Source organism: Lactuca virosa, chromosome 6 (assembly GCF_052849685.1).
Source record: "Lactuca virosa cultivar CGN04683 chromosome 6, Lactuca_virosa_CGN04683_v6, whole genome shotgun sequence".
Lineage (NCBI taxonomy): Eukaryota > Viridiplantae > Streptophyta > Magnoliopsida > Asterales > Asteraceae > Lactuca > Lactuca virosa.
The window spans coordinates 147,349,001-147,364,848 of NC_136431.1; the positions used below are offsets into that span (position 1 = coordinate 147,349,001).

Sequence of the window (15,848 nt, forward strand, 5' to 3'; positions counted from 1 at the left end):
TGTGATATTACTTTGCTATATACATATATATATATATATATCCATATAATATATACATAAAAACGTATATTTTTAAAAATTCGGTTCGGTTTCGGTTTTTATCGGATTTTTTATTTCCTAAAACCGAAAACGAACCCATAATTTCAAATCACTGGATGTTAGAGACTGAAAATAGAATATACCTAAATTATATTAATATACTATTTAAAAACCAATGTCCATAAACGTATTTAATAATAATAAAAACACTTCCTGAAACATATGCGTAACAAAAACAAACATAATTGCAACTAGTCTATCATAACAGGTTTGTCAGCACTTGTTCCGGTACCATCTTTTGAAGTCTTATCTGCTTTCAATTTAAGTTTTGATACCCTTTCTGATTTCTTTCTTAATTTTATGAATGTCTTTGCTGGTTTATTTTTTATCTTATTTTGAAACTCAGCATCGTCATTTTTTATCTGTAAAAACAAAATTCCAAGAACATTTTAATACATTACCGTAAAAATAAATTATAATTATAAAATTATTGTTTTTCGAATTTACCTTTATCGGACACAATTCCGAAAGCTCCTGTAAATGGAATACAACTTCGTCGTCCGTAAAACTCACTTTTTTTAACAACATCCACGCTAACTCGTCTTTGGAATAACATGAGTTATTAAACAATACTTAGAATATATATATATATATATATATATATATATATATATATATATATATATATATATATATATATATACATAGTAGTTATTCCGGGTCATCATTTCGGAATAGATCGGGTTTCGGGCCACGTTTATCGTGTTCTGGACCTACATTACCATTCCGGAACCCCTACAATACCTTATTCCGGACTAAAACAATCGATCAGAAACACAATACAAGGTACTTACATAACATTCATACACGTACAACAAGAAAAATATTCAAAAAAAAAAAAAAGATGATCCAGATATTCCGGAGTTGTTCCGGACTTATTCTTTGTGTTCCGGACCATTCCAAACAATTCTGGAATACGTAAATTGTTTCAGAAAATCAAGGGCAAAGTAACTTAAAGTGTAGAACTTACTTGGTTTGACGAATCCATGCTTAAAATTTGGTCCGAAATGTGGGTAGATCGTGCTTCGGATTTGCTAATTTCGGAATGCGTATTCCAGATTTTTTGTGTGTGGGACCTATATATATATATATATATATATATATATATATATATATATATATATATATATATATATATATATATATATATATATATATATATATATATATATATATATATATATATATACCATTGGGCTTGGGCCGATATTCGGGTCCGGAATGATCCATTCCGGACCAAAAGGTTAGTTTTCAAAAAAAAAAACTTGATTATATTTTTTAAAAAACCTAAAAAAATGGTTAGATTACTCAATATCTCAGAAAATTAACAAAAAGCAACAAACTTTTATTTGATTACTAGAAAAAAAATTTGTTCTTTTTGAATTTATTTCACTTTATCTAATTTGACTCACCACACTTAGAGGGTGTTTGAGAGTTTGAGATTTCATTTTAAAATAACTTATTGACTTATTAATTTTTTGAAAAGTCAATACTCAAAAAAAATGTTTGACAAAAAGAAAAGAACATTTAAGAAGTTAGAATTTGTAACTTTTCTAAACTTCTTATAACTTTTTGAATTGTAAAAGTCAATATTACCTTAAAATACTCTATCTAAAGCTAAGACAAATATTTTTTTAAAAAACAACTTAGTGACTTTTTCCCACCACAAAGATCAATCCAAACACATTTTTAAAATTCCATTTTACTACCATCATAAATCAATAAGTATTTTTATCTAAAAGTCCTTTTTAGGATCAAAATGAAACATCAACACCCTCTTATAACATAATGCGAGGTATTTGCCATTTTATGGAATTATTTTTGTAATTTTAGTTATAAATAGATGGTGTTATACTGTTATTTATTGTGAAGTATTATAACATGTCCTTTGTTTAAGTTGTATCTCATTTTCTCTTAACCGGTCTCTAATAGTATACGAATATGGTAAAAAGGAGATACCAAGTAGTTAACATGTTCACAAGATAGGCCAACTATATTCATAGATGAACTCTAGTATATAAAAAGAGTAAGCTAGTGTATATAAATATATCATTTTCAAAAGGCGACACCTAGATTTAAACCTCATACCTAACTTAAAGATTTTCACCTTGCATATATATGGTAGGTCACAATCGTAATTTAACCAAATATATTAACTACCAAACAAATTTCTAAAATACCCTCGAGAATGATAAAATCCCAAAGCACAAGTATATAGATTTTCACATTCTAAACAAACATACAAATACCAAACATCCATACTTTAACCAAAAATATAAACCATTAATCAAACGTCTAAAATACCCTCAAGAAAAAAAGACTATTGTCTTCCGAAACCAATCCATCCAGGGGTAAACATGTAAAAAAACAAGCAAGCATATGGGATAAATGTTTGTTGATTATATAAACCACAAAGCCAATCACATTCAAAACCACAACACACAGCAATAGAGAATTCTTCTTTTAAACCGATATACAATTCTTCTAAGAGTTGCAAAAAGCAGGTGGAGTGGGGTAGGTAGGTTGGGGGGGGGGGGGGGTTCAGGCCAGTAGTAACCGACCTCGGTATTCCACATAGTGTTGGATTGTTCCTTCACGTGATAAAATCGGGTTTCTTGCTTTTGCAGATTTCATGTTTAATTTCACTTCAAATTTAGGAACAAATTGTTGCTTTTGTTGTTGATGTATTTCTTCTGTTTCTAGAATGTTCTCCACAAGAAACTCGTCTGCAACATCTCCATCTTCATCTATCTTTAAACGACGTGCATACCATCCTAAACCCTAAATCCATTACAACAAACACAGAAGAAAGTCAAATGTCTAAAATACCCTTTAATGATTAAAGGGTTAAATGCAAGAAGTAACAATATACATTTATAACATGTAAATATAGGCAAATAGGTAACTTAGATTCTTTCTGAAAAAGGGAATAATTCTACTTTTATTGAACATCCATCCATAAAGAACGAAAAGATAAAATGTGTTACAGTTTTTGTGAGATAGATGCAGATATAAATATACCTTATTCATCTTCAAATTTTTGCATTTAGTCAACCATAAAAGTCGTCTTTCCATTTTTAGAAAAGAACATTTTTTGTTACAATTGAAAGTGAATCCAAGAATATGATCCCTAAAAGGAAATGAACAAACTTTCTAGGGCTATTTTTGATGATTAGGATGAGAAGGGCATTCATGTCTTTTGCACAGACGAGAGTTTCTTCTGTCAGCATATCCTCCTTGTAAATACCCTTTTAACCCTAGAATTTCACTACTAAACGCCTCATCTCTTAGAGTCATATGATATTCCTTTTATGCCCACCTGGGAATCCTATTATTCACTTTCAATAATGGTCCATTTCATTCCACCAGACCAAACAAACAGTTTTTTTTTTTTTTTTTTTACAATTCAATGGAATGAACCATTCCATTCCATTCTTGATTCCATCATACCAACCACAGAAACACTTAGGCTTATGGCCTTATGGGACAAAAACATTCGTACTTTGTATCTCATGTTAATTCTAGCTTAACCTAAAACTTCTAGATGCCAATGTATTTCTCCGAACCTCCAACTGACAAATTGATACATACGGTAGTCCTTTGGCACTAAATACACACACATCTCAGAGTCGCGGTTTCAGAATTCTGATATCGGACAGAAGAAGCAATTCATTATATCTAGGATCTATCAACCAGAATCAGGTCATTTGGTAAACTGATAGCCAGACTAACCAAATTGATCATCGAAAGCAATCATAGATTATCAGACACGAGCAAATCTACCGAAGTTACAATCTAACTGACGAAAAATTGGTAATAAGTTAAGAGGTTGCAATAGATTTGACATTAAACAATGTTCATGATTTATAAAACGGAAATTCAGACAATGAAACAAATGGAGAGAATTACCTGAACACCGCCATCGCCGGCTACACAGGGCACTAAAACTGGGCCGATTTGCTGACCTCTATCTATAGGAACTTTAACGGGAACACTAAATCCTTTACGGGGGAGATTACTATAATTATGATGATGAATTTCTTCAGTTGAGTTCAGATGATTGTTCCCACTAATATCTTTGTCATCGTCATACTCCTTGTTGACTTCGTGCAAGTCGTGATTTCCTAACCCTAGATATCCCGCGATCTTCTTAAAAAGCCCCATTAAATCGTACGAAATTAAACTACGGCGACAGACTACGACTATGCATATATGCGCACAGATTGGTAGATTTAATGTAATCGGGAATTTGGTTTTAGCTGTGCAAAGTTGAGAGTTTTGGCTTTGGCTTTGGGGGAGTCTGAAGAGTCTTTCTACGGTGAGTGTGATTTGAATGCTGGTAAGTTGTAAGATGAAGTTGAGTATCACTAATACCGTCGCTATGAATCAAACCATGAACCACATATTTTCTCCTAATTTTTTAATTAAAATTTAATATTTATTTGGTTTGGTTGCATCGAAAATAAATCAAACAAATGAAATAAACACGGTATGAATGTATGATTACACAATTTTATTTTTCTTGCACTGCACTATACCAAAAAAAATAATAACAATAAATAGAAAAAGAAAAAATCAATTTTTTTTATGTTTAAAAGAAAATTAATGCATATAAACTAGAAGGTTGTAAAGAAATCCATATCATTCAATTGGGATAACAACAAGTCTCTTATCTTTATCTTATGTGGTTTTTATCTATTATCTTATTAGATAATCGTTTCTTCATATCCTTGTATATAAGGATCGATAATCTTTGCATTGTAAACATTGAGAACTTAATCAATAAAGAAATGTTTCCTGTTATCAAATTTTTTATGGTATCAGAACGATTGATCCATTAAGGAAATACCAAGGTGGGAGCGATCATGACAGGTGAGAAGGGAGAAGGAAGCAAGAAGACAGCAGATACCATCAATGTCAACTCACCCTATTACATCTATCTGTCTGATTACCCTAAGCAGATGCAGGTGAACAATGTATTGAGTGACAACAACTTTAATGAATGGAAACAAGAGATGTGAATTTTATGTTTGCAAAGAACAAAGTAGGATTGATCGATTGATCAATTAAGAAACAAGAATCTACGTCTCCCATGTACATGGCATGGATGCGGGCTGATGCCATGATTAAGGGATGGCTGATGACAGCCATGTAAAGAGATATTTGAACAAATGTGAGGTATGCAAACACCTCAGCCGAGATCTGGAAAGACTTGGACAAACGATTGAGAAATAGGGAGTTCCTCGTGCTTACGAGCTAAAACAATCGTTGAATGCCACAATACAAGATAAAGCTTCAGTTTCCTCTTACTACACGAAACTAAGAACTATATGGGACGAACTGCAACTGGTCCTTCCCACACCACGATGCACCTGTGATGTGTGTGATTGTGTTATGGGAAAGAGGTTGAACAAACTAAAAGAAAAGGAAAGAATTTATGAGTTCCTTATGGGACTCGATGAAGACTTCTCAATTATCTAGACCCAAATCCTAGCCATGAAATATGCACCATCTTTGGGATCAACCTATCACCTGGTGGCTGAAGATAAGCTGCAATGAGCCATCACTGGGCGTTCTAGGAGAGCGAGTGGTGAAGCAACAACTTTTGCAGGTAAATCTTACGAGTAGAAAAGTACCACGCCAGACACAAAGAGGACAAGTTGTTGCACAAACGATCAGCAAGGGAGCACAAAGAACCTTAAAGCAAGGTAGCGAAAAGGCAGAAAAATGCACTTTCTGTGGGAAAGAATGTCATAAAAAAGATGGTTGCTTCAAGAAAATAGGGTACCTAGATTGGTGGTCAGGGAAGAAATACAAACCAAAACCAAAGGTAGCTTGTGTGGAGGTTGGACCCAACCCTATACCTGGGTTAACGGATGAATAGTATCGTTTATTTGTTGAGCACTTTAAGGAGGAAGCCAACGATACAAATCCAAAGGCTAACTTGGCAGGTAGAAACAACACATACGATGGATGGGTGGTTGACTCGGGTGCAACCGAGCATATCACGCATAGAAGTGATTTTCTTGATAATAAAATCACAAACCCAAAGAAGCACCTGTGATTATTCCAGATGGTGATAAAGTGCCCGTCATGGGTGAGAGTGAACATACCTTACCCGAAGGTATTAAAGTAAATAGAGTCCTACACGTCCCTAATTTCAATTACAACCTCTTATCTATTAATAAGTTCGCAAAGAATCTTAGTTGTGTTATAACCTTTTTCCCTTATTTCTTTGTAATGTAGAAGTTGGTGACAAGGGGATTGATTGTGCGGGTAATTGCATAGGAGGATTGTATCGAATGGGGGAAATACAGAGGAAGGCTCTCATGACAACTTTCGAGGTTTAGCACAAAAGACTTAGTCATCCATCATCCAAGAAGATTTCAAACTTAAGTTTTACTAAGAACATTTCTAGGAATAGTCAAGTTGAAGTGTGTGATGTCTGTTTTAAGGCTAAGAACACTAGGCTTCCCTTTCCTGTTAGTGAAATAAAAACTACTACTTGTTTTGATCTAATACATTATGATATATGGGGAAAGTACATAACCCCTTCGTTTTCAAAAGCTTATTATTTATTAACAATAGTAGATGACTTTAGTCAACCTGTATGGACTTTTCTTCTTAAGCATAAACATGAAACAAACACACATCTCATGAATTTTCACAAAATTATCAAAACCCGGTTTTGGTAAGAAATCAAACGGATAAGGTGTGATAATAGGGGAGAAGTCGTTTCCAACACAATGCATGACTTCTATGCAAAAGAAGGGATAATTTTAGAAACTTCTTTCCCATACACCCCACAACAAAATGGGGTTGTAGAACGCAAACACAGACACTTACTTGAAAGGCATGTGTTGTACTTTTCCAAGCAAACATTCCAAAGACCTTTTGGGGTGAGTGTATCTTAACTGCTACTTACGTTGTTATAAATCGACTTCCATCCAAAGTGCTTCATGGTGTCACCCCCTATGAAGTTCTTTTCAACCAATAACCAAGTTATGATCACATGTGTGGGCTTGGCTGTTTATCTTACTATCGAAGTACAAAATCTGGGGGGGGGGGACAAATTTGAGCCACAAGGTAGACCCGAGATTTTTTTTTAGGTATCTCCAAGGCACAAAGGGCTACAAGATTTATGACATAGAACACAAGAAATTGGTGATCTCAAGGGATGTGATATTCCTGAAAAATGAGTTTCCAATGAAGCAAATAGATGGCAATAAGGAGATACAGGAAGAAAATGAAGATTTGTTTTACTTTACTGATAAGGAAGTCACAACACGTCATGCGGTCACACCTCCTGTTTGTGATTCCTCCACATTCGAAACTCATGTTCATAGTGAGGAGACAAATGATGAAGAGGAAGAGCATGAATCAAGCCAAAGTGATCACGAACCACCCACATTGGATGGTCTTTTTATGGAGGTTAAAGACAACTCAATACAAGCCAGTCACGATATGAACCATAAAACCAATCGTGCTGATCAGCAAAGAGAGACACGAACCAAAACATAACACACTCGGTACAAGGATTATGAAGTAAAGTTGTCCCCTTCGATAAATCATCCACAACCTATCATCAGTCGAGTCGCCTCAACGGTACACCCTCTTAATAATTATGTCTCATATGATAATTTTTCTGAAGCTCACAAATCCTTTTTAGTTGCCATCGCCACACATGATGAGCCAAAAAATTTTGCACAGGCTGTTCGAGATTAACGATGGAAGGAAGCAATATGCAAAGGGAAATTAATGCCCTTGAACAAAATAAAACTTGGTAACTAGCGAGTTTATCGGCAGAAAGTGAGCCATTGACTCTAAATGGGTATACAATGTAAACTACAAACTAAATGGAGATATGGAGCGATACGAGGCTCGTCTTGTCGCGAAGGGTTATACTCAAATTGAAGGAGTGGATTTTCATGACACATTTGCCCCGGTTGCCAAACTCGTAATAATTCATGTGTTGTTGGCAATAGCAGTCAATCAAGATTGGATCATACGTCAATTATATGTAAATAATGTGTTCCTGCATGCAGATCGAGAATAATATATATATATATATATATATATATATATATATATATATATATATATATATATATATATATATATATATATATATGAAAATACTACAAGGGTACAGAAAAGAAAACGAGACACGAGTCTGCAAGATCAAAAAGTCCTTGTACGGTTTAAAACAAGCTTCAAGGAACTGGTATTATAAGTTCACGACGACTCTTCAAAATCTCGAATTCCAACAGTCACATGCAGATCATTCCCTCTTCATTCACAAAAAATGGAACATTCGTGGCAGCCCTCATTTCTGTCGATGATGTCATGATCGTTGGAAATAACTTGGAAAAGATTGAAGATACTAAATCAAGCCTTAAAAACAGCTTCAACATCAAAGACCTTTGGAATTTGAAGCACTTCTTTGGAATTGAGGTAGCTCGAACAGAAGAAGGGTTGTTCCTCAGTCAGCGAAAGTATATGATTGATGTCTTGGAGGTGTAACACCCGATTCAAGGTATTTTCCATCTTGGACCCTTGGTGTGTAATTAGTTTTACAATTTTGGTCCTTAGGGGAATTATTGTAATTTTTGGGAGGAGAGTGTGTATGCTAGGAATACCTCCTGTACGTTGGGCGTACGTAATCAGGGGACAAACCGTAATTTTAGGGTTTGGAACCTATTTAAGCAACCTTATGTCCCAATGTTCTCTTATTTCCCAACCTCCATTGCCCTTTTGAGCCTCATTTTGAAACCCTAGATCATCTAGAGATATTTGACCCTCTTTATGTGTGTTTTAGTGGGTGTTTGGTGAACCTTGAAGAAGAAGAAGCTTGGAGAAGGAGCATTAATCAAGGAGGAGCTTATAGATCCAGATTCCACTCATCATTTTCAACTTTATAAAGGTATAAAGATTGGACCTTGCTCATTATATGCTTAGATCTAGTTGTTGTGGAGTTTTGGACACTTTTTGGTCCCATGAATGAGATCTAGTGGGATTCTTCCATTCCAGAAGTTAGGAGTTGCTCTTCTTGATGTTTTTGAGATCCTTAGTTCATAAAGTTAGCATCTTGATGGTTAAGGATCAACCATGCATGAGTATATGTCCATTTAAGCCATGAAAAGGCACCAAGTTAGTGACTTTATGGATTAAGACGTTCCCCAAGGCTTGGATCTGAAATTTGGACATTTGGTCTTAAGGAATAAGGACTTAATGGATGAAGTGACTAAAGGGGGCGTATGCCGGGCGTACAAATGTGTACGTTGCACGTACGTATCTGGATCCCTGACTCTATGTAGCGACCTAGTATGTCGGGCGTACTAGGGGAATGCTTAGCGTATGCGGCCTGGTCGTGGGCTTTGATGTTGGGCCGCCTTTGGACTGTAGGGTTTTTGGCCATTGTGGGGCTACAAGTCTTTCTGATTATAGTCCACTGTTAGGGCTTGGGCCTTCTTGGATTTGGGCCCATATTGGGCTTTAAGTGTCATTTAGGAATTGGGTCATTATTTGGGCTTTTGTGCCTTTAAGTTTGGGCCTCAGCTGTTGGTCCAATTGAGGGAAGGGTAAAATGGTCTTTTATCCTAGGGCTTGAGATTAGTTGTTTAAAGTCCCGATTATGGTTTATGACTCAACTATTAAGTTGGGTTTTATTTGATTGGTTAGTGCGGGGATTCTCCGGTTCAGCAGCCCGAGCGTCTATTTGATTGACAACAGACTGAGGTGAGTTTGCTCACTATACTATAGTACACTAGGGATTGTATGTGATTGTATTCTTTGTGACTCCTTTTGTATGTGTGGTATGCTTGTGTGCATGTGTGCCTGTTCTCTATATGTATGTGGGGTGAAAAAGACCAAGGGTGAAATAGACCCGGTACAGCCTTGTTGTAACATCCCAAAATTCATGACCAAAAATTTTATTTTTAATTAAGTAATTATAAAACCAATGATCTAAAACATCAATGGTACCAACCCATGTCATCATCAAAACCAGTATATCAAAAAACCAAGTTATGTCATAACAAATAAAATCAGAGTACAAATCCCAAAGATCTCATGTGCGGAAAACCATAGTGTGATGCGCTGCAATCATGCCGACCCCTTTCCTCCCGAAGAACAAGTACCTGAAACCAAAACTGTAAACTGTAAGCACGAAGCTTAGTGAGTTCCCCCATCATACCACATAATCACATACTTCCAGCATGTCTGGGTGCCCGACCTACCCTGTTAGGCATATCTGGGGTGCCTGACCTACCCATGTCAAGCATATCTGAGTGCTTGACCTACCCTGTCAGGTATATCTGGGGTGTCCGACCTACCCATGTCAAGCATATCTGGGTGCTCGACCTACCCTGTCTGGCATATCTGGGGTGCCGGACCTACCCTTCGGTTTATTTCAACCGATTACGGGGTCTATCTCACCCCCTACTACTACCACATAATAACATATTATAACATACTGTCAGGTATACCTGGGTACCCGACCTACCCTCCGGTTTGTCTCGACCGGCTACAGGGTCTATGCCACCCCTCCTACCACTACCACATAACACATAACATACCAGCACATAAATCTCTACAAATAGTGGCATACCAGACAATTATCACAGAGGCAATCATCTCTATTATAAACAACTACTAGTGGGCTGGCCTTGGTGCCTTAGACCCACTGCTACCGGGAAGGTTACTCACCTCGAACGCTGTAAAGTAGCTGAAAGATCCCCGACTCTGAAATCAACCCAACTCAGTCCCTATATATAAAAGATTTCCTTAATTCCCCTTTTATACTCATAATCCCTTAAGGGTCAACTTTGGTCAACGTCAACACTCTAGTCAAAGTTAACATTCTGAGTGACTCAACTCGCCGAGTTGGCCCCTCAACTCGCTGAGTTTTATAATCATAAAACCCTGAAATTGCGATCCAACTCGTCGAGTTCTTCCTTATCAACAGAATCAGGACTTTTCAAATCAACTCGTCGAGTCCATCCTTGAACTCGTCGAGTCTTTCCTTTTAACAGAATCGGGACACTTCGATCCAACTCGTCGAGTTCCTCTATGAACTCGTCGAGTTCTTCAGTCTGTTAAGCCTTCTTAATGCATTAAACCATTATTCTTCAAGTCTAAGTCCCATATTCCAGATCTGGGTCGAAAACACACCTATGAGGGTAAAGTTTCCAACTTTACCCATTAAAACCCATCCTAGAAGAAATAAACTCTAACCCTAACTCAAAATGGCTTAGATCCAACTCCAAAAGTCATCAAAACCTCAAGATAGACCATAAGGTCATAGATCTGGACTCCAAGGACAATTTGGTCACGTAAAGTTCATATCTTTACTTGCATGCATGACCTACTTGGCTCAAAAGACAAAAAAGACGGTCTAAAAGTTGCATGGGGCTTCCATGGCCTAAATTTGGCACCTTTATGCCATGAATGTTGGGTTTTAAGCACTATAACACTGTCACAACTAGCCTTTTTAGCTAGGAAATTTTGTTCTTATGTAGAACATCAACTATTGTAAGGCTTGTTCTAACGCATTAAAGTTTACATTATGATTCCAAATGAACCATGTATTGTTATAATGCAAAGCATTTATGTATCTCAAATCTCTCCTAAATCTCTCTATGTACCTCATATCTCCCTCATATCTCTCTCTACTTTTATAAACATCCGTACCATCCCAACCCTTTCCTTTGCTGAAAACAGCTCAAAACCGAAGGAGAAAACCCAAAAGCACCCTCTTGGTCCAGAGCCTTCTGAGTCCGGAGCATGTTGATTTCAGACCTCCTAAGTTGAACCGGAAGATTTCGCATACTCTGGACCTTGCTCACTCCAGAACACCTTCACTCCAGAAGGTTTTCGCTCCGGAATCATTTTCGTACGCCTCGGAAGACTCCGCCCCGGAATGCCTCACATACTTCGGAACTTATTGAATCCACTCCGGAATTCGACTTCGCACCTCCGGTCCGGATGAGCTGACTTTGCAACCCGTGTTTGGAAGTTCTTGTGCAACTCCGGAACCAGAAAAATGGGCTTCGAAACAATGGTTTGACTCCGGAATTTGGAGGATTTTCTCCGGAACATGAGATGAGCTTCGGAACTCACCAAGTGACTCCGGAAACTCACCATTTGACTCCAGATTTTTTTCCATTTCAGAACTTTTCCTCATTTTAAGATATTTTGACGTCGGGAATCCCACTAAACTCGTATTTTTCATAACTTAGACCCCTTAAACCTCTATTTTATGCCAAATTTGAATATTTAAAACATATTCACATAAAATAATAATTAAGGTTTATAAAAGTGTTATATTAAATTATAAAGTGATAAGGGGGTTTGACTTTATGATTTGATGTGATTCCCCATTTCCCCATGCAAATCCCAGTAAAACACAAAATAACCATAGATAACAAGGCTTTGTCCACCAGTACTCCAAGCAAGTGTCTAGTCACTCCTCATCCTCTCTATTTAGAAACGTGAACTACTCTTCCTCATATCCTACTTCTCATATCCATATTCTGTGAACTCCAAAGTGTGCTCTCAAACTTATTCAAGCTTCAAGTCATATTCCTTCAAAGCAATTCGTAGATTCTTGTAACTATCTCATCTTCTTGACTAATGATTCTCCACATTATTCTATAATTTCATTATATTTACACATAAAATTTATGGGTACATATTCTTAGGATATCCTAAAGTTCAAGAATTATCAAATCCTTCAAGTGTTAGAACTTGGAAACTCCTTAACACCTCTTCAAATCATCCAACAAGCTAAACCAAGGTGAGCTTCATACCCCTACTTTTTTGATTTTTTATTGTTTTTGGGGGAGAATACAAGTCAAAACCTTGTTTTTAAACCTTGATTTATTTGCTTGTTATGCTTGTATGCTAAACTATATGTGCTAAAGTTATGAAAACTCCAAGAACTCGAAATCTTGGGCAAGTCTCAAGTGTTTGAATCATATTTCAAAATTATACAAAGAAGCAAGAACTAGTATGTTACAAAATATAAATTACAAGTTTTTATGACAAAAACCATAAGTATTTACGTCAAATATTGCTTAAACAAGTATTTTGGAGGAAATGGACCACTTTCAATAAGTCACATAGCTTCGAGCCACCTTTTGACAAATATGAGTCTTATTTGATAAATTATAAAATGAAGGACCATTTTGCCATCACCAAGAATATTGAGTCATGTTGACAAATCTGATTTAAAAAGGAATATTTTCTACAAACGAGAAGGAAATATCTAGTCAACGAGTACACCGTTGTTATTTATGTAATAAATGATGGATTACAACGATTTTGATACAAACACCTGTTAGTATTCTAGTCAGATGCATCTTCACAGTACCTATATATATATATATATATATATATATATATATATATATATATATATATATATATATATATATAATAGTGTACGCTTTAAGTCCTGTAATATTTATAACCAGAGTCTCCTGGAGGGGGAGCGGGAATTTTTGTATAGATCTATACGGGGTTGACACCCCGCACCTTCGCTGTTCGCTACAGCTAGACCGACTAGTCCAGGGTGACAAATGTCTTAAACAAAACCGACGCCTGAAGAACGTCAGAACAGGCACTCCGTCATACTAGTATGGTTATAACGACCCACTAAGAATATAACAGTTATTATTATTATTATTATTTACAACATTACACAAGTCACACCTTTCGATTATAAACAACTATTGTTTAGATACGATAAACGAAGCTTTTGCCACACAAAGTTTTAGGGTTTCAAAACTACTATTATATACATCAGAAAATATAGGATTTTCTGGAGAGAACGATTTTATACAAATTCAAAAACGATAACAAAGACACACAGGTAACTATACAAGATTGGAAACAAGACTTACAACTATTTTAATAAGAAAATATGGGATTTTTTGGTTTTCTAACTATCACAGATTTATATACAAAATGCTTATGAACTCACCAACATATTTTATGTTGATGCTTTTCAAACGACTTGTATTCTCAGGAAATCAACAAGCAGGGTAATGGAACGGGGAACCAAGTTTATTTTGATGTAGTTGATATGTACTCGATGTTGTCTCTTTTGTGTAATTCATGAACATGAACAAGATGTAAAACAATGTAAGTTTGTTATATTGATGTATGATGTTTGGATTTGCTATGTTTTAATTATATTCAATTGTTATGATACTGCACAATGAAGTCACCCGCCTCCGGACATTTCCGCCGCCTGGTCTGGGGGTGTGACAAACACTCCTATGGTGCACATGCAACCAACCCTAAATGCTTTGGATCTATGTTTTCTCTAATTATACATGCATTTTCAATTTTCTAAAGCATTCTCCCTAGCTAGCATACAGTTGAAGCTATACAATATAAACTTAGTTTAGATGCTTACCTCTTGAGTATGGTAGAGTTCTTGACCTTTGAAAGCTTGAGCACCTCAAGTGTGATGCCTCTATTGGTTCACAAACACCAAAATGCAAGAGGGGGTTTTAAGAGAATAAGATACTTGACTCCAAAGAGTGTGTAGCCAATTTTGGCTTATGGGGTCACTATTTATAATGTGGCAAATACTAGGGTTACACTTTGTAAACCCTAATGCTCCATGATTTTTCACATTCTTATGCTCCATGGGTTAACCTCCATGGACTATCCATGGATTATCTTATTGGTTTAGCCCATCCATATAGTCATGGATCATTAGTCCACATTACAAGAATCATTGATTTACATAATCAATCCCCATATATTTAGTTAGTCTCTTTTGATCATAAAATTAATTCCAGATTAATTCTTGATCAATACTAATTAAATAATATTAATATATTATACTTGTAATATATTAATAAATCACAAATAACCTTATTCTTAAAAATCCATCCTATCAAATTGCACTGGTGAAGGCAACCGAAAAAGGATCATGCTACAATCGGGTCAAGTACATACCAGTTATAATTATGGGCTTAGACACCAAATCCAACAGTCTCCCACTTGGATAAGTCTAATAACTATTACTGCTAATGCACTTCAGGATCTGACTTAGCAATCGTAAGCTTTCAAAAGCCGTTGTCAACTCTGACCCAGTCAGTGACACATCCTTTAGATAAGTGATCATATAATCCTCTGTTCTCAAGATATTAGCTAGACAAATACATGGAACAATGTCATACTTATTGTCCAACAGTTTGTTTCCTAATTTCCGATTCGTCTGACATAGAACATAACTGAACACATCAATTTAGTTCTGACCGGGACCGACACATAAGTCAAAACAGAATCATCGAGGGGCCCAAGATATCGCTTTTAATCCTATTAGGATAAAAGGAACAGATAAACTTCGACATTATATGCTTGTACTAACTACTCATCAAATCATGCACAACGATACGTTTTATAACATCAAGTTACTGATGCGTTTTCATGCCATCAATGCACAACCGACTCGTAGTCAACAACTCATATATCTTGGTTTGAATACTATAAGATATTATCGTCTCACAATTACTCGTGATAAATTCCATGAAGTAATTCAGGTGAGCGCGGGTTGAATCCAATACTCAAATCTTATTTCAGAAGTACTCATGAATGGTGTAGCAAACTTTTGCTATGCCTAACTCCTTAGACAATCTACAAGCCAACTCATGACAGTCTTCTTTCATACTTACTTCCAACGTATGATCAACTGTGCATAGTTTAAATAATAATACTAATCATAATTTTAT

General features: G+C 35.9%; 1 protein-coding gene across 1 annotated transcript; it reads right to left on the minus strand.

Moving 5' to 3' along the window:
- Positions 1 to 2,288: 2,288 nt before the first annotated feature.
- On the minus strand, positions 2,289 to 4,469 carry LOC145122644 (uncharacterized). The gene is made up of 2 exons (XM_079058207.1): positions 4,009 to 4,469; positions 2,289 to 2,880 (listed from the first exon to the last, which is right to left on the minus strand). The coding sequence occupies exons 1-2, from the start codon at positions 4,261 to 4,263 to the stop codon at positions 2,641 to 2,643; spliced, it is 495 nt and encodes a 164-aa protein (XP_078914333.1). The 5' UTR covers positions 4,264 to 4,469; the 3' UTR covers positions 2,289 to 2,640.
- Positions 4,470 to 15,848: the final 11,379 nt, after the last annotated feature.